General features: G+C 51.1%; 2 protein-coding genes across 2 annotated transcripts; one reads left to right on the forward strand and one right to left on the reverse strand.

Moving 5' to 3' along the window:
* Positions 1-1,372: 1,372 nt before the first annotated feature.
* Positions 1,373-4,511, reverse strand: EVX2 (even-skipped homeobox 2). The gene is made up of 3 exons (XM_051623745.1): positions 4,088-4,511; positions 2,641-2,894; positions 1,373-2,026 (listed from the first exon to the last, which is right to left on the reverse strand). Exons 1-3 carry the CDS (start codon positions 4,509-4,511, stop codon positions 1,373-1,375), a joined length of 1,332 nt encoding a protein of 443 aa, XP_051479705.1.
* A 7,092-nt stretch (positions 4,512-11,603) lies between these two features.
* HOXD13 (homeobox D13) lies at positions 11,604-13,337 on the forward strand. Its single transcript, XM_051623372.1, has 2 exons — positions 11,604-12,309; positions 13,087-13,337. The coding sequence occupies exons 1-2, from the start codon at positions 11,604-11,606 to the stop codon at positions 13,335-13,337; spliced, it is 957 nt and encodes a 318-aa protein (XP_051479332.1).
* The last annotated feature ends 5,832 nt before the right edge of the window (positions 13,338-19,169 follow it).

Raw genomic sequence — 19,169 nt, forward strand, 5'->3', positions numbered from 1 at the left:
TATAATATACTTCTTTTTTTTCCCCTTTCTTTTTTCCTTTTTTTTTCTTTTTTTTTTTTTTGTTGTTGTGATCGTGTACTTGTGTGTGTATTCACATTCACACGGGGCCTAAACAAGCAATAGCAAGTTAGATGAGGGCTTCAACTCTTCAGAAAAATCTCATTATGTGAAGAGTGAAGTGGCTCTGTAGGGAGCATTATGGAAATATCTGGGTTTGATTTAATGAGGCTCTTCACATTGGTGGAATATCAGCTTAACAGAGAAAAGTCTACCCGGGGCGTCCAAGTTACCAAAATGAAAATTGGCAATTGAGATGATAAGAAAGTGACTTTCTTGTGCGAAATCACTTCTGGTAACAGAGATAACATTAAATAACATACATTCTATGCACCAAGAACAATGTTTTATGTACCAAGTCTCTTATCTGTCTCTTCTAATGACTTCCCTTAGCGGGTTGTTAGTACTTGACAGCAGGTCTCTGTGCGGGGAACTTTTTTCCAATTCCACATTCAAAGGAGGTCCATCAGAGAACATGATTGGCAATTTTCGTCATAATCTGCACATTATTAGCATCAAAACTGACATGGCAGTAACACTGGTGTTTTTTGATGTGCCTTTCTTCAAGTTCAAGGAAGTCCCTCCAGTAGCAGTGGTTTGGTATAGCAGGTCTCAGTTACCCAGTGGTGGCTTTTCAGAGGCAAACGAGCGATAGAGATGCGTGAGAAATAAATCCAAGAGGAGTTACACGGAAAGGAGAAAAAAGACGCTAAGAGACAGAATTACATTTAGAAAAGTATCTGGAAAGTAAATGCTTCAGAACAACAGCCTACACCTAGAGAGATTCAAGTATTTCCCAGATAGCGTGGATTATGGTAGTCAGAAAGCGTGAACTTAAAAAATGCCTCTTCCCGTCCTGTCAATCTCACAATTTCCTTCCCCTTCCCGGCCCGGCTGCGGCAGCCTCATTAGCTACAGCTTGCAGTACAGAAATAGGCGAGATATTTCCCATTTAGCTGAACTAAAAAGAAATAATGATAATAATAATAACAATTTTAAAAGAAAAAAAGAAAAAAGAAAAAAAGAAAAAAATAATAGAAAAGCACGTTCCCTTCCGCCGGCTGCCCCTCCCTGCTCCCACCGGCTCGGCAGTCCAAGCCCCGCGGAGCCCGTTGCCGGGCAGCGCGTACTGCCGGGCCGCCTCCGCGGGGGCGCAGGAGCCGCGGAGTGCCTTCCACGCCGGGCCCCGCGCCCCTGGGCGGCGGGGCGGTCAGCAATAAAAAAATAGACAGAACTTCTTGGCAGAGCCCTGGGTGCCCCCAGCCCCGACTCCCCCTACAAAACGCCCCCCGCCCCCGGGCCCGGGCCGGGGTAGTTATCTGGTGAGCGGTGCCTCCTCCCGCTGATCCGGCGAGGCCACCGCGGCCTTGCTGAGCACGGCGGCCGAGTAGGGCAGGAAGCCGCTCTCCGAGCGCTGCCCCGTCGCCGTGCAGGGGAAGTCGGCGGCGGCGGCGGCTCCCCGCGACCCCAGAGCCGAGGCTGCCGCCGCCGCCGCCGCCGTCTGGCTGCTGTGGCAGCTGAGGCAGGAGCAGGGGGCTGAGCCCCCCGGCGGCCCCGAGCCCGCCGCTGCAGCCGCAGCTGCCGCCGCCGCAGCAGCCGCCGAGGCGGCCGCGCTGCTGTTGAGGCCGGCGGCAGCCGGTGTCTGGTAAAGGCCGGGATGTCGGAAGCTGCAGAGCAGCTCCGGGCGGGAGTAGGGGTGAGACAGGGCGCGGAAGGTGTCCAGCGGGCGGATCGATGTGGCGAAGGGGGCGGCAGCGGCCCCCGAGGCGGCTGCTGCGGCGGCGGCGGCGGTGACCCCGACGTGCGGGTAGTAGTGAAGTGGAACGTGGGAATGGAAGGGGTAGGGCAGGCTGCCCGTGGCTGCCGCGTGGGTCATCATGTAGGTGTAGAAGCTGGGGTCGGCCGGGTGGGGCCAGGACATGGCCAGGCGCTGCCGCTTGTCCTTCATCCGCCGGTTCTGGAACCACACCTGCGCGAGGAGACAAGCACAGCGCGGCATCAGCTCCGCTCCACTCCGCTCCGCGCCCCGCCTCACCTGAGCCCTCCGCGGACACCGGAGGGCACCCAGCGACACCCAACCCCAGAACGGAGCGGGCCGCGGCTGCACCTCGACCGTGTGGCTTGTAAGCGGCGCCGCTCCTGCCCGGAGCTGTCGCCTGTGACCTTGCCAGAGGCGAGCGGTGGGCACGGTCCCGCACGGCCCTGTTGGACCCCTTCGAGCTGAATAAAGGTTTTCCCTTCGAGTCACCAACAAGCACATGCGGGACTATGACTTTACGGTATTGACGCGCTCATCCCTCCATGTTTAACAACTGCGTTTTTCTCTCCCCTCTTCTCTTCAGGAAATACACTAACGCTATAAAACTGATGAGGAATATATATATATATAAATTTAAAAAAAAAAAAAAAAAAAAAGATGAAAAGTTTTCGATGTGGAGAAGCAAGCGAGCACCAGGGATGATCTCAGCTAAGGGCCCGGCGAGTCCTTCAGCCAAAGAAGGAAGCCGGCAGCCTGCTCGGGGAGCCGAGCACCACGGGGCTGCACCAGGGCCGCTGCTCGGCGGTGCGTGCGTCGCTGCGTACCTTGATGGTGGTCTCGGGCAGGTTGAGGGCGGCTGCCAGCTCGCAGCGCCGAGGCCGCGACACGTAGTTCTCGCGGTAGAATTCCTTCTCCAGGCGGGCGATCTGCTCGCGGGTGAAGGCGGTCCGGTACCGCCGCACCTGGTCGGCCCCCGCCGCCGAACCTCCCAGCGATCCTCCGCCGTGCAGGCTGCCGATGCCAGCGGCGGGGGCGGCGACGGCGGGGGTGCTGGGCGCCGGGCTGCTCTCCGCGTAGCCTGCGGGGCGAGAACAACGGAGCTGAGACCGGGTGGCGGGGCAGCCCTCCAACCCGCCCGGCCGGGCCCTGCCCGCCCGTCCTTAGAGCCAGCTGTCAACCGTACAAATCGCTGCTGCTAACAGAATCGATAAAGTGGGATTTGGGGGGGTTGGGTTTGTTGTTTTGCTTTGGTTTTGGTTGTTGTGTTTGGGGTTGTTTTTGGGTTTTTGTTTGGCTGTTTTTTTGTTTGGTTGGTTTGCGTTTGTGGTTTTTTTAGTACTTCATAACCGCGTTATTCTCAGTAGTTGGGGCTGGTTGGGTGACTGCCGGGCAGCCGAGCCCCGGGGAGAGCAGGCGAGGGCAGGGGCCGGGGCTCGGCTCCGCCAGCCTGCCAATAGCCCGAGTTCGGCGCTAGTGTTTCGTCTCCGACTGCGGTTCTTATTTTCTTTTGAGATGTACGAAATAAGAGCGGCCATAAAAGCAGGGGTTTTTTTCCTCCAGCGTTACGTCGAGGATCCCTTCCTTTCTCTGGAACGTTTGACAAAAAAGGCATGCACTGTGGCCCCCAGGAAATCCACCTCTCACCTGGCTCCCCCTCCCCAATTACAGCAATAATAACAACCACCGTCCATCACCATGGACCGCAAAGCATGGGGAAGGAGAGGAGGCTTTTTCAAACCCCCTGTTACAGGCAGAGGAAAAGTGAACAATGCCCAATTACCCCGACGTGGGCACAAACGGCACGTTGCATATACACACAGAAGGACACACACAGACAAATACGGGCAGTTTCCTCCCATTCCTTTCTCTCTGATTTCATCTATGTATGTATATACACACATACACAGCTCGAGAGACGCCGAGAGCTCCAAGGGCACGACGAAAAATAAGGAGAAAGCTTTCCTTAAATATAGGTGGGTGGATATTTGTGCCCACATATATTCTGGATATGTATCTACATACCAATGGATTTGGGCATGCACACGCACACATTCACGCACCAGCACAGGAGCTGCTCGGGCAGTGTGTCTCGGATATCGGGATAGCGCAGTAATTGCAATAATATTTTACAGCCTGGAGCTCTGTCTTCGCAGAAGAGAGAGCGCCGGTACAGAGGCCAGCAACTTCGGCGGTGGCGGTGGGTTTGCTTTGGTTTTCAAAGCCGATTGGCAAAGTGCGGGACTTAGATGGAGATGATAAAGGAAGAGTTACCTTTGTTACTGTTTTCCTTCAGCTGGGAGGAAGTCAGGCTGGCTGGGGAGCGGAGTGCGGAGCAGCCCACCTCCACATCACTGTTCATATCTGCCTCTTGAGCAACTTCGGAATAAAGGCTGATTTTCTTCCTGCTTTCCGACGGCGGGATTTCGGAGGAGACGGTGTTTTCACTGTTCGGATGCTGAAGATTAAATAAAGTGTCTATTTCAAATTTGCCTTTGGCGGAGATGTCCCCTATAGAGCTGTGCAGGGAGGCGGCAGTCAGTCTCGGGCTGAGGCGACCACTGTGCGGAGAATTTTCAAGGGCCTCCAGCACCGCATTTCCAGCTGAGTCTGACAAATTCGAGAGCCTTTTGCCAGCTGTAGGGCTGTGCAGTCCTCTCTCCATCAGGATCATCTCTTTTCTTATTCTTTCCATCATCTCAGCTTTATAAAAAATGTCAAAGTTGCAGGGCTGGTCCTGTACTAATGATGAGCTGCAGCAGGGGCTAATTCACATTCAGCCCGACAAGTGTCCCTAAATATTATTATCTCTTTTTGAGGGAGGCGTAAAAATTGTAGGATGCCAAAGCCAGGGAATGACTGGTCAAAATGACCCATACATCCTTTCTAGCCCGAAATGTCATTCATCAAAAAGTGGTGCTCGTCATTAAGGTACGAATGACGCTGTTCGAATAATCATTTATTGTAACAGGTTTATAAGCAAATAAATACAAGCTCCTGTCAGTGGATAATGAAGGCGGCTTCAGAGCAGACAAATATATCCAGGTAGAAAGAAAGAAAGACAAGAAGTGAGGAGTAAAGCTCTTGTCCTTAGCTTGATCAGATCTTGCTTGAATTGCTCTGGGGTTTGGCCTCTGGGGTGGAATTGACAGTCTGATTAATAAAATGAGCTGTGCAACATTTCCCCCTTCATTTAGGTGCATCATTATGCTCTGATTTTTGTTTTGTTGCCTTTTAGGTCCTAATGATGCAGCTTCTTTCTCATTTGTCCTCGGACAGAACTACATGTTAAATATTAGATAATGCTTTTCTTTATTATTATTTCTGAGGCGGATTTTAGATCACAACTCAAGGAAATGCTGGAAGTGGACCAGAGGACCGAGAACCCACTGCCGCTTGTCTCTCTTTACTTTTCCCTCCCATTTCCAGACCACATTAGTACTTTTATTTAGGAATTTGCACTGACACCCCCACGCACCCCCTCAGACGCGCGAACCTTATGCCCAAACTTTTTAAGACCTCAGCTACGGGTACACTCCGATTCCAGTGCGCTTACAGCAGTTGCCTGGAATTAAACATATTTATTCTAATAAAATATATTATAAGTCTAATATTTTTTTCTTCGTTGAGTCCTTAAGTACGATCTTTTTTACTTTCTATAATCCTACTTATCGACGAAGCCAGCCTGGGATTTTTTCCCCTCTGGGACGATACTAGCTGTTGTATGGTATGACTGGGGGGAAATAACTCAAGGACATCAAATGCATTCGTGATTTAAGACACTCAATCACCGTGCCATTTCATCCTCGCGGCAGGTTTCTTTCCAGCCCTCTGCTTCTTCCCTCCCCATGGCCAATAAAGTTTACGCGTTTTTAAATTAAAAAAACAATAATAGAAATAAGTGACGAAGGGTTATTGCCTACAGACTTCCAGCTAGCAGAGACAGCACCTCGAGCACCTTCTCTCCAAAGTTACCTGTTAGCTCATCCCTCCGCTCTTTGCCGAGTGCCGCGGGGCGCAGCGTCGCCGCGCTGCAGGGGACACGGGCTGCCGCGCTCGACAGACGTGACAGTCGGAAAGTCTCCCTTCAGTGATAACTTTGCTAGCAATAATGACGCTGATGGCGACCATTTAAACGAAGATAAATCCTTTGTCGTTAGCATCTCTGGAGCGCGCTTCGATAGATGCCCAACCTTTATTCTCGCCGTGATTTTTATTCACCCACATCATCTAGTATTTAGACCCTGGGAATCTGAGTTTCATAGCCCCGAAGAACACCCCGCTGTCTCCTGCGTGTTTGATTTTTTGCGAGGAGAGCTGTTACTGCTACTGTTATTCACACACATATCCTAAGTTCTTATGCTCTTGCGCATGATTAGAAAATGGGATATTTGTCAGATTTTTTTAAAATAACATGTTAAGATCCCACTAAACATTCCACCAAATATTTAGGAAACATTCTAGCCGTTGTTTGCAAAATCCAGCCTTCCATTAGTGAGCGTTTTATGTCAGCTCTTTGAAATGTGAATTTAAACTGCAGTGTAGTGTCCTGCGTTTTACAGTCCCAAAACCAGACAAAAGTAAATATAAACTTTTCCCTGCCCGCGGGCGTGGCGGCGGAATGGGCTGATGTGTGTGGGGGGGAGCGGAGTGGAGCATGAGCACGCAGGGCGGCGGCGGAGCCTGCAGTCCATCCTCCCGGGCCCCAGCCGGGAACGGCATGGGGGGTCTTTCCCTTCCCTCTCGGGGACGGAGGGTGTCCCCGTTGCTGCACCCCAGCTCAGCTTCTACTGACCCCGGCCCAGCCGCGGCAGCAGGCACCGCCCACACCCTACTCGGCGGTGCGGGGAGCAGGCGGCCCTGCCGAGGGGGCCGGAGCCCCCGGTTCTTTCGCCGCGCCCGACTCCGCAGCAGCCCGAGGGCCCTGCTGGGCGGAAGGCGGAGCGGAAGCCCACAGTCAGGTTTATTGCTGTCGTTTGGCGCCCTCGTCTGTTTTCTTAACTGTTGTAACAGGGCGAGCATCTCCCATGCTCTGTGGAAAACCGAAGCCCAGTCGCGACAATTCCGAAGGACTCGTGTGTGCACACAACCAAAACCGGCACAAGTTCAGTCTCCAGAAATGTTACTGCAGCACTAAAAAGGAAGGAACGCTTTTTATGTTATTCGGAGGGGACGAAAAAACCTACATGAAAAGCCCCGACGTGAGAAAAATAAAGTATATCCAAGGGCGGCTGTGAATTATCTTTATTGGCGTTATGTTATAGTTTTCACCATTTAAATAATACTCATACTTTAGGTTATGTACAATGCATCTTAAAATATAGCTACATTAACATGCAAGGGAAATAGCGTACAATAAAAGACGTTAATAATCCTCCATTAAGTGGATATGAGATAACAAAACCGTCCCCTCCCACGCGGTTAATCCATACACCCCAAATCGTCAACCCACTAGTAAGGTAGTTACAGGATATTTATATTCCCAGCTCTATTGCGTCGGTGTTTTGCATTTTTGGTGTGGTTTTTTTTTTTTAACTAAAAAGAATAGTTCAGCTTAAAATCCTTTCGAGATATTTTTATAGTTCTTCAAAACCAACAACACAGTTTAAAGAACCTCCGGCATTACAGTGACACTAGTGGGCGAAGGTGGAGGAAGTTACAGAGACCGTGGAAATATGCGGGGTTTTGTTAGACGCTGTTTACTCAGTTGTTCGTGTAAGTTTAAATAGCTGCTTAGGCATATGGCCAAAAGTCTTTTCATTTTTACCTTGAAAGTTATTACTCGAAACATCAAAGAGTATTTCAGTGCTCGTTTATTGAATCTTACCAACGAAAAAGAGGTCATGCAACTTAACTGAAATGAAGTTCGTATTAAATCAGCCAAAACCCATCTCGCTCAGCTTTTCACCAGGCAGAGCGTGCTTGGGAAGACGGACAGGAATATCGGCTTCCTCCTCCCCGGCGGGGCAGGCTGCCAAGGGGGGCCCAGGGCATGTTCGGGGGGCTATTCGAGACAGCTCAAGGTCCCGAGGCCTACGGGGGGTGAGGGGTGTGTCCGGACAGGCGCCAGGAGAGCGGGCGCTGCCCCGGGGACCCTGCGGTGCGAGGGGGTCGCGCAGCGCCCGCGGCCGCTGCAGGCTCTGCGGCGCCACCTGGCGACACTGCCCAGGCACTGCGCGGAGGGACCGTGCGCGCTGCCCGCCCTGCCCCGCTGCCCACCGGCCGTGCCCGGCGGGGGCGAGCAGCTCCAAGCCTCCGCAGCGGCTGTCCCGCTCAGCCCTAGCTCTCCCCTCCTCCTCACTCTGTCACACAGTCATAGGACCACTCTCCGGGCGTCTACCTTTGTGTTCGGTCCCGATTCTCCGTGAACTGTCACCCAAGAAAAGAACACGAACCCAGTCCCCGAGTCAGGCGGGCCCTGCAACACCCATCCACGCTGCCCAGCCTGAGATCCCGCTATCGCTTGCTTTGCGGGGTTAATGATTGCATGAGTCTTCCGGGGCTGCTTTTGCACACAAACAGGTTTTGATTTCAACTGTAAAGTGTTTCTCCGGTAGCAAAGTCGCTCGGCCCATGTGTCATTCTAGGTGGCAACTGCTGCAGGTCGGTGAGTTGGTCCCAGGTCAGGGTCCCTCAGGTCTCCCCGCTGTTTCAGAGCGGAGGTGGGAGCCAGGGAGCAGCTAGCACCAGCCCGTGACCCCAGAGCTCAAGTTCAACTGCCTCCGTGCTCTGCCGCCCGTGAGCGCTGCACCGAGGCCGCGCAAGGAGTCCCGAGAAAACTTTATCTGACTCGAAATGGATTTTTTAAGGCTGAAGTAAATAAAGAGATGAGAAGCTGTAACACAGATCTGGAGGAAAAAAAATAGCTTAACAATTTTCGTGGCGTTGTAGTAAAACCTTTTCATTATGATAACTGGCTTTTTTTGTTTGTTTGTTTTATAAGGCGTAGGGGGAAATGAAGGCTCTTCTGTTCTGTTTAGCTATTAAAAGTCCATGCGAGTTAAAAGGTAACAACGGAAAGTATTGGGCATGGGGAAGGCATGGGGGAAGTATAAATCGATTGGTTTTTTTCTTCTTTTGCGTTCTCCGTTTATCGTGGACGACTTTTTTTTTCCCTGCAGCAAACACTAACAAGAGAAGCAACTTCCTAAGGACACGGTTACTATTGGGAGATCCTGGCGAAGAAAGTGATGATCAAAAATGGATTGTTTTTCCTAGGAGAGACCAGGTGGAGGACAGACAGTAAATAGTAAAAGCCTAAGCTAAAGGCTTGAGATGAGTTCTAGCAGTGTTAAATCATTGCAAATGTATTTGAGGAAAAGATGTAATTCCATGGCCAAAGGAAAAAACAAACAAACAAACAAACCCGAAAACAATTTTTTCTTCTTCTTTTTCTTTTTCTTTTTTTTTTTTTTTTTTTTTTTTCCCTAGGGTAAACGCAGTCACTTTCTGCAGTGGTGCTATCTAACTTATGCAGATTCTTGTAAAAGTGTCAGTGGAAAATGCTGCCCGGGAAAGACAAGGACTGTCCTGCAGGCAGAGGCCCGGCAAAGCGCTGCCGGTCGCCCTGCCTGCTGCGAGGCTAAACCTCGACGGGGAGTGTCCTCCCGGGGCAGGGGAGGTGACTGGCTGCTCCGGGAGGGGGCCGCAGCACGGTGCCTTACACAACTCCCAGGGGTGAGGGTCCTGCCAGTTGTAAACTGGGCGGATGTTCTCTGAGATCCGACCTTAGCTCATGAGCTCATTACTTTTATTCGTGTGCATAATATCCTGCAGTGCAAGGCAGTGCTGTTTTCTACACCCTCCACAAAATGGTTCGTTATAGAATTGAAGCTGTTTGTCAAAAAACAGTCAAAAAAAAAAAAATTTCTGGGACATCGAGGCGGTCTCTCTGGAGCAGAGGTCTCGGCAGGGCTGAGGTCCTCTGCGGGCATTTCTGCGGCTGAACAGTGATTTGCTCTGATGTAACGGAGCTCAGAAAGCTCCGAAACCCTGTGCCTTAGTTTCTCCTTTCTTTCTTTTCACTTAAACTGTCGTGACGAGAAAATTTCACCGCGTTTACTGTAAGAGGAAAGACAACTGGAACGCAAATGGAAAGATGTTCGGAGAAATCAAGTATCTCGTTCTTCGGAACTTCAGTGTTCAATGTTTTCATTAGAAAGCTGCGTGCAGAGACATAAAAGGATGAGAAACTTCTGCCTCTACAAAGCGTCCTAATTATACAGGATTTCATGTCCTGAGAGTACGAGCAAAACACGTAATCACGTCTGGCTCACTTATTAGCTGATTATGAAAGATTAATAGCAATTAAATTGTTAGAGCTAATGAATGTGAACTCGTGCTTGCCATCCGGTTGTTGCTGTGATTACTGGCACTCGTTTGTCATTCCTCACCCCGCTTCCAGAAGCTGCCAACCATTACTAGACCGGCTACAACTAGGGCTGCAGGAGGGGTGGCTGCTGCTAGATCTGCCACGCTCCCGCTCGGCCCCTCCGTACCCGTGGCTGCTCAGCAAGGGCATCCCGATTCCCGAAATCCTGTCAGCACTGAGTTTCACCTCCTCTCTTCTGTCCTGTGCCTGAGCCTTCGCCGACACAGCCGGCGCGGAGTTCCCCTGCCTTTCCCGGCGGAGCTGCCGCCTCTCCCAGTAATTTGTTGCCCTCCGCTACCGAGAGAGGGTTAAGTGTCTGCAATAAGCAACCTCGGAGAGATAGGAGCCGACCCAGAGGGCAGGGGATACGGCTGGGTCTAGAGCTGTGGCTGGGGTTGGAACTGGGACTCGTCTTCGGAGCACGTTCCATTTCCAGTTCTTCGCGCCCCTGCAATTTCCATCCCAGCTCAGCGGGAGAGTGGAGAAGACGGCAGAATGATTTGCCGCAGTCTTGGGAAGTCAGCCCCAGAATAGCCGTCAGCATTAAGCAAAAGCTGCATTTTAACTAGGCTGCCTTACCACGACATGAACTGACACTGCAAGCGGAAAAAAAGCTACATCTAACGAGTGCCAGGTTTAGCATCTTGAGCTGAGCACAGAACCGATGCCTTTTTCTGGCTCGTAGCAATATCCGGGGGGCTAAGAGGGGTTTTCCCACAGATCGAGGGTTCAGTGGAGCCAGAGGACACCTTTTCCCCTATAACAAAGCCGTTCTCCTCCATGCACCGCCGGAAAAGAGGGTGGTGGGGAGGATGGGATACAAAGAGCGTGTCAGGTTTTTCCCCCTGCCTCAGACACAACAATGAGCTGGAGAAGGTCTCTCCGGGGATCTGGTCAGATCCCTGCCCGCGGCTACAAAAAAGGCCCCTGCCCGGGGCTTCAAAAGGGCCAGCGAAGGATCCTTGGTCCTCCTCTGGCCCTTTTGAAGCCCCGAGCAGGAGGAAGGGGGGGATGAAAGAGATGTGGGCGAGGCTGGCTCGGAGGGTCATCACCGCCGCAGGTCAGCCCAACCCCTCCCAAGCGCCGTGGCCGCGGCGAGGCGGGAGCGCGGCGGCGGGGCGGGAGTGGGAAGCGGGGAGGGGGGTGAGGGGTGGAGGGGTGCCGTCGGTGCGGACCGGGGGGCTGCGAGGCGAAAGGGGCAGTGCGGGCAACAGGAGGGTCACATGTTTCGACGGCAGCCTATGAGCAGCCCCCCGGGCTGCGGCAAACTAATCTGGAGCCGGCCGCCCCCACCCCGTCCCCCCTCCCAACCTGGACTTCGTTTTTATAAACGTACCGCCAGGATCCAACCTGTTGGAGGCAAATAACCATTTGCATCATGCCCGGCCGGGGACCGAGCCGCCGCCGCCGCCGCCCGCGATGTGCAAGGCCATGAGCAAAGCAGCAAGCTGGGAGATGGACGGACTGCGCGGCGACACCAGCGGCGGCGGCGGTGGCGGCGGAAGCGGAGGAGCCCCCGGGCAATGCCGTAATTTTCTCTCCTCTCCCGTTTTCGGGGCGGCGCACACTGGCCGAGCGGCCGCCGCCGCCGCTGCGGCCGCCGCTGCCTCGGGGTTCGCCTACGCCGGTGGAGGGGACCGCTCGGGGGCGGCGGCGAGGCCCGACCCCCCGGCCAAGGACTGTCCGGGCTCCGCTGCGCCGACCGCCACCCCCGCGCTCGGCTATGGGTATCACTTTGGCAATGGATACTATAGCTGCAGGATGTCCCATGGGGTTGGGATCCAGCAAAACGCCCTGAAGTCTCCCCCTCATGCCTCCATTGGCGGCTTTCCTGTGGAAAAGTACATGGACGTCTCCAGTCTGACCAGCACGAGTGTCCCTGCCAATGAAGTCTCCTCCAGGGCGAAGGAAGTGTCCTTCTACCAGGGCTATACAACCCCTTACCAGCACGTTCCTGGGTACATAGACATGGTCTCAACGTTTGGCTCTGGGGAACCGAGACACGAAACATACATATCAATGGAGGGCTATCAGTCTTGGACTCTGGCTAATGGCTGGAATAGTCAGGTTTACTGTGCCAAAGATCAGACACAGAGCTCACACTTCTGGAAATCGTCCTTTCCAGGTACGAAAGGGAGAGAAATGGTCTGAGCTGAACCCCCCCACTCGCGCCTCCTCCGCGTGACCGTCCCCTCCCCCACCCCCCGGGCTTCAGGGGCGGCCTGCAGAGGTGGACACGCTGCACAGACACGCACAGAGCGAAGAGTTGGGGGGGGCGGTGGATTTTCCTTTTTCCTTCCCCCTTCAGCTACCCCCGAGGAAACCTCACCCTCCGCTTTCCACCCCGCGGGACAGACCCGGGAGAGCCCGCGCCACCCAGGGACAGGGCCCCGGATGCCCGCCTTGTGGGCGTCGAGGTGGCCTCGGGCTCCTTCTCCCCCTTTTTCCCTCGGTGGCTGGGTTTGCAGTCTGCAGGACAACGGCTTGAAGTCTTGCGCTCCTCTGGCTCTCCCGCTGGCGACTGACCCGGCCCCAGAGCACTTAAGAGCCTGGGAGCAGTGAGGGCACACAGGCACAAACCACATGCAGACAAACCCAGGGAAACACACCAAAGCGATTTCTGTCTGTGTGCTGCCAGGACCGACCCCATCTCGCCCCCCCAGCCAATGCCCCCGCCGTCCTGCATGCTCGCTAGCCATGCATGCCTGAAAGTGATGACAGTCCATCAAGGTTTTTGGTGCTTTACTAACGTGCAAATAATGTGGCAGTGTAAATAATAATAAACTGTAATCAACCCGGCATTATTTATTTGCCCGTGAAAACCAGTGCCCAACCAGTATCGCTTAAGTTTTAAACGCCTGTAATAAAATTCTAATTTTTCACATAATGTCTTTTATAATAGGGGACGTTGCACTAAACCAGCCCGATATGTGTGTCTATCGCCGTGGGAGAAAGAAGCGTGTGCCGTACACAAAACTGCAACTTAAAGAACTCGAGAATGAATATGCCATTAACAAGTTCATTAACAAGGACAAGAGGCGAAGGATATCCGCAGCCACAAACCTGTCTGAGAGACAAGTTACCATTTGGTTTCAGAACAGGAGGGTGAAGGACAAGAAAATAGTCTCCAAACTGAAAGACAATGTATCTTGATCTATTAGCTGCGGACAGTGGTGGATATATAAACTCCATTTACAACCAGCTAAAGACTTTTGGAAAGACTTGAAAATATATTTAATTTTTTCCCTCCTTCCAGCGGTGGCGAAATTTCGGGAATTGTTTTCCATGAAAGTCAGCGTTTTTCTCTCAGTGGAAGGGAGTGCTGACAAACCTTGAATTATAGTTCTGTTTCTTCTTGAAAATAATATTAATATTATTAATAATTATATTTTCTGTTCTTCCCTCTAGGCCAGTATAAACGAATTTAAATATGTTGAATGGTAACAGTTATAACTTTCTTAAATGCTTAACTCTTTGGAGGGGTTTATATAATATTTTCTTTTTCTCTGAACAACAGCCAGTGCCAAAAATTGACAGTTTTGATTCGGTGTGGTAAACTTCAAAAGCGACAATTAAATAAATAAGATCAGTCAGAAAATGCAGGGAAGCTGGAGCCTGGACGCGTGGCAGCACCCGGCTGCTGCCAAAACCTGCCGAGCCCACCGGCACCCGAAGGGAATGGTGAATTGCGTGGAGGTGTAACGTCTACAGCCGCATTTGGAATTGTTTGGGGGTTTTTGTGAAGTAGAGAGAATCTCTCCGAGCTGCTGCTGAGCGCAAAGCGCAGTCGCAGGCATATCCCACTACCCTCCCTGCTTCCGCAGGTTTGGGGTTTTGAGGTTGGCGGGGGGGTGTGTGTTTTGGATTATTTGTTTACTTTGAGGTTTTTTTGGGGTTGTGGTTGTGGGGGGTTTTTTGTTTGTTTGAGGTTTTGTTTTGTTTTGTTGGTTTTTTTTGTGGGGTTTTTGTAGTCTTTTTTTTTTCTTCTTTTTTTTTTCTTTTTTTCTTGCGGCTGCGTTTTAAGTGGAAGGATCAAATATCCCCCGTTTGAAAAAGGAGCCCTCTGTTCCCGGGAAGGAGCGCCTGGGGCCGCGCGGAGAGCTGCCGTCCGCAGGGCTGCGGGGCTGCGCAGGTCGGGGCACCTCGGGGACGCCCTTTCGGAGGGACTGATGGGCCGGCTCCTCCTGCAGCCAGGGATGAGTCTGCCGCTACAAAGGTGTGTATAAACCTGCGCAGACCTCGTGTAAAAGGTCCACTCTAGTCTGTGTGTCCGGACAAGCACAAGATTCTTCTCCTTCCTCCCGCCACGGCGCTTAAAAAAATTCTCCTGGTCGGAGAAGTGAAGTTCACCGCTAATTTTTAATTTCCAAAAATAAACGGGTGTTAATGATAGAAGCAATAAATAAGGAATTTCAAAAGATGCCATAATTTATATAGGCCGAAAGGCTAAGGTGTTGTCGATTTTTTTTTATTTTAAGCCTATTGTGCATGTTATGATATACACAGGGTGATCAGACACGCTAGTCAACTGCTAGGAGAGAGGCGATATCCTCTCTGTTAATGTGCCTCGTCTAATTATTAAAACGTGTGTGTTCTGAACTAGTATTATTTATTATAATATACTATTGCTCTAAACACTTTAATTACCAGTGTATGTGGGTAAGACATACGGTAAGACTGTTTCTCCATAAAACTTTTTTTTCCTTTTCGTGTCTTAAAGTCTGCTTTTACTTTGCGTTGGAAATATGAGCTGAACTTCCAAGCTGTTAAGGGTGTTGCAAACTGCTTCTGAAACGTCTTTAATAAAACTATTTCTTTTCGATATTCATATATATAAACAGAGGGCGGAAATCGCCTTTTTTCTTCTCTTTTATTAGCAGGGGGTTTAGCGGGCTCCAGGCTTGCCTAATATCTTCCAAGAGCGGGTTTAGGGACGCCGGTTCTTGGGGAAGGAGAGGAAGAGGTAGATACAATGTGAGGCACCTTCGAGGAGTGAAACGGGTATCCGAGAGGGCCTTGCGCTGAGGAAGTGTTGTGTTTTGTTGGGGAGGTTTGTTGTGGGATTTGTTTGGGGTTTTTTGAGAACGAAATGGGGCCGGCGAGAAATACCCGGGGTGTGAGGCAGGGGAGAATCTGCCTTTCTCCTCTCCCCCAGGAGCCAGGATCTGCCTGTCCGTTGCCCGGCGGTGGCATCCGGCCCAGAGCCCCTTTGTGTTCCCCTCCAAGCCGTCCCCGGCCCTTGCCGTGTTCCGGCTGGGCTCCGTGGAGGCAGGGGCGACGGCTCCGCTGCGACGGCCCCTCCGTCCTCTCCACAACCGGCTGGCTCCAGCTAGGAAGTATCTAACCCCTCGTCCGCCTTCTTCCTCTCCCTTTCTCTTCCACTTGCACGTTCGTGGCTTTTGAGGTGGTTTAGTTTGGTTTTGTTTTCCCCGCAAGGACGAAAAAATACATTTCGGAGCATTCCAGATATTATGGCAAAGTGCGTTTTTGTAGGATGCTGGGAAAATAGGAGACTTGTGAGGAACAGCTTTTAAGTACCTGGAACAGCCCTCTCTGCTGATGCAGCCTTGTTTTCGTTGAATGTTTTAAATTCTTCCCGCCCCACGCCCCCCCACCCCACTCCTCCCTTGGCACCTCTCCCCCTCCAACCACACATACTTCGGTCCTGTTAATTCTGGAGAATTTTTTCCTCACAGCGAAGCCCCCCTCAGACCAAAGGCCGGGCACTGCCAGAGCTGTCGTGTCTCCCGGCTGCGGAGCCGTCGCAGGCTGTTCCCTTCCTCCTTCCAGGCTTAACCTTTGGCTTTGTCGGGCTCCGGGCTCTCAGAAGATGCAGCTTTGCCACGGCCAAAGATCCATTCCCAGGGCAGGAGGAAAGACGAATTGGCTGGCAAATCGGTACCAGATGGAGAAGAGTCACCTTTTAATTTCGTAACAACGTGCAGAAACTTTAAGAAGCCAGCAGCTACAGCCAGGAGGAAGGCGAGGCCAGGGCTGAGGGCCGGGTCACATCAGCCCATCCACCTACCAGTGCAGTTTAAAACGGTTTCCTGAGCCTGGAACTGCGGCATTGACGGGAGTTATTCAAATTCCCTAGCTCACAGCTTGGGATCTTCCCAGGACTCAAGGACCCGGCGGGTTCCTGTAACTCCACGCTCCTGGCCCTCGGGCGCAAACCCGAGCTGCAGCCACCACAGAGTCCCTGCTGGAGCCCGGCAAGACCATCCGTGTTTAGGGAAAAGAGCATAATTATTCGACTGAAATATAGTGCGCATTATTGCAGATAACTAATATGTACGTCTTTAAAGTAAATTGCAAATGCTCAGTGGCACAAAGATAAATTGCAGGCCTGCCGGCTCGCCTGCTCTGCAGCTACCATGGAGCTTTGGCTCCGGTCAGACAGCGCGATTTCCAAGCCATGTCTGAGGCAATTCCGCCATCTCCTGGACAATCCCAGGCATAGGCAGGGGAAGCCTTCACCTTAGCTCCGCGAGCCGCGTTTCTGAGTGATAAATGAGCGAGGGAGACTACTCGGTCACGCGCAGAGCAGCCTTCATCTGTAAACTGGAAGAATATGCCGGTGAAATTAGAACCTGCGGTCAGCTCTGATGTTCAGGCCGAACCGGTTTCCTATTTAAAAACAAAATCTAAAGAAAAAAAGGGAAAAAAAAAGGAAAAAAGGAAATTTAAAAAAAAAAAGGGGAAAAAAAAAAAAAAAAAAGAGCGGAAAGGAGCGTGTGAAAGCAGCCCTCCGGGTCGCTCTGTTCCTCAGCGGTGATATTTCCTGTACAGACACAGGCGGGGGGACACCCGCGGCACTAAAACGCCGCCCCCAAACCAGAAGCCGGCTGCGGCTGGAAAAACCGGCCGAGGCTCTCCCAGCAGCGGCAGGGACCAGCCGCATCGGGAACAAGATGTTTCTGTTAGTCCTTTCCCTACAGATTTAAGCATAAACATTGCTTTCCGCAGCTGTGAGTGTCTCCAGCTACTTGAGATCTTGCTTCTCTTATTTTTTTCCTCTGTATTAATTAGCAATTACAGATGAGTTGAACATTAATTGAAAGCTCTGTTTTCTCTAACCCCATAAAAGTTAGTTTGAAGTGTCACCTTTCTTTCCGGTAACTGGGAATTCACATCCATTCCTTCTGTTTATTGAGAGTAAAAATACACTCTTTGAACACAAAATGTTTCTTCTGTCTTCCCAGAACCGAAAATCAGAGTCAGCTTTTTCGTAAAAGACGATTATGAAAAGAAACTACTACCCATCCTCCTAGGGGAAAAAAAAAAAAAAAAAAAAAAAAAAAGAAAACAAGTAAGCTAATAAGAGGGAGATTCAATTGGTAGACATAACTCAAACAATAAAAATTAGAGGCAGTGGTCAGTAATATCCTCCAGCGGTTCTTGTGTGGTCCTGTGTGGTCTAAGAGGGAGCAATCATTTAAAGATTTCTTGCAGGGCAATGAAATTACTGCTGAATGTACCCCGATTTCCCATTAAACAGAAAGATGAATTTCATTTAAAAATGTCAAAAGAGGTAGCCTTTCTGATGTCTCAGTAGAAATGAAACCCAAATTAAACCTATGATTAACAAGACAATAACACGGAAAATTAACCCTACCTGTTAAGTAGACTCGAGTTTTCAATCGAAGTAATGAAAGTGGCGAAGTCGGAGCATTAAGGCTTTGCTTGAAGCTAGGCTGGCTCAGACCAGGGGAGATCCTATTGGAAAAGAGACCGAGGAGAGAGGCGCCCGGTCCGGACCACGGACGGGCCACCAAAGCCTCCTGCGTGGCTGTGGGCAACGGTGCCAGGAGGGCTCTGGGAGCTCGGTTACGGCTGGGGTCTGGCGAGGGCTCTTCCCCGAGACCAGCGACCGCTTGGCCCATTGCGGAGCTCTTTGGGTGCAGCACAAGGGGTCTCGGCTTGCCTCCCAGGGCAGAACGCTGTCTCCAGATCCGTGGTTTTGGGAAAGGAAACAAGCATCTTCCCGCGAGGATGTTCTCAAAAATTATTTTGTTCTTACTCACTCAGGTGCTACAGGGAAAATGGGAGCCATAGTGGGGTAATGGGCATTCTCGTTCGTTCTCTCAAAAATGTAAAAATAAGTACAAGCCCCCAAAATAACACTAAAGGATAATTTTCATTTCAGGGGAGAAAAATTCCTGATATGCAGCTTGGGATATAGCAGTACCCAGCTGAGGCTGCCTCTCCTCTGCCCACCGCTGCACTCACATCCTCTCTGCTGAAGAGCAGACGCGGGCATTTTCTATCTTGCAGTTGTACAAATTTTTTTCTTAATTCATTTATTTATTTATTTATTTTATCTCGGCCACTTGCTCAAGTAAAACTGTGTTTTTGCTGTTGTTATTCTCGGTTTCTTGATGTTTTACTGTATTTTAAAGCCAAAATAAACCCCGAGTTTTAGAAGCGTTGTTTCAAAACTTGCTTTGTCTTCCGAGTAGGGATTAAAGGGAAAAGGGGTAAAAAGAGAAGACGTGAGGACCTAAGAGAATGCTAATCATTAGTATGCCAGAATGACGATCCTGGTAATATCCGATCAATTAAGATTTTAATTGCAAACATATGCAGATGCAAATCATGTTGCTCGCAATCAAAACAAACGTGTATATAAAACGGGCAAAATATGTGTTCTAGGCGCATACAATCACAAGCTGTATTTGTCTATATAGGGGCAGAAATACATACGTGTGCCCTAAACAGTCACATCTCCTTCCCTGTAGTGGGAAAGAGACATCGTAGATTATTCCAAGACTGCTGGTCACCCTCTTATCATAGACGTAGTTTTCGGCCCTGCAGCTGCCCGGAGTAGGTCGCCTGGCCCTGGGAAGGGGGGGGGTGGTTACCAGCCGGGGGGCACCTCCGAGCCAGGGGCTGCACCCTGGGCCACACCGTCCCCCTCGGTAGCTCTGCAGATGTTTGTGTCTCCCTCATCTTTTCGCCTGGAAGGCAAGCTTTGCCAGCTAG

This window comes from Apus apus, chromosome 6 (assembly GCF_020740795.1).
Source record: "Apus apus isolate bApuApu2 chromosome 6, bApuApu2.pri.cur, whole genome shotgun sequence".
NCBI classification, from domain to species: domain Eukaryota; kingdom Metazoa; phylum Chordata; class Aves; order Apodiformes; family Apodidae; genus Apus; species Apus apus.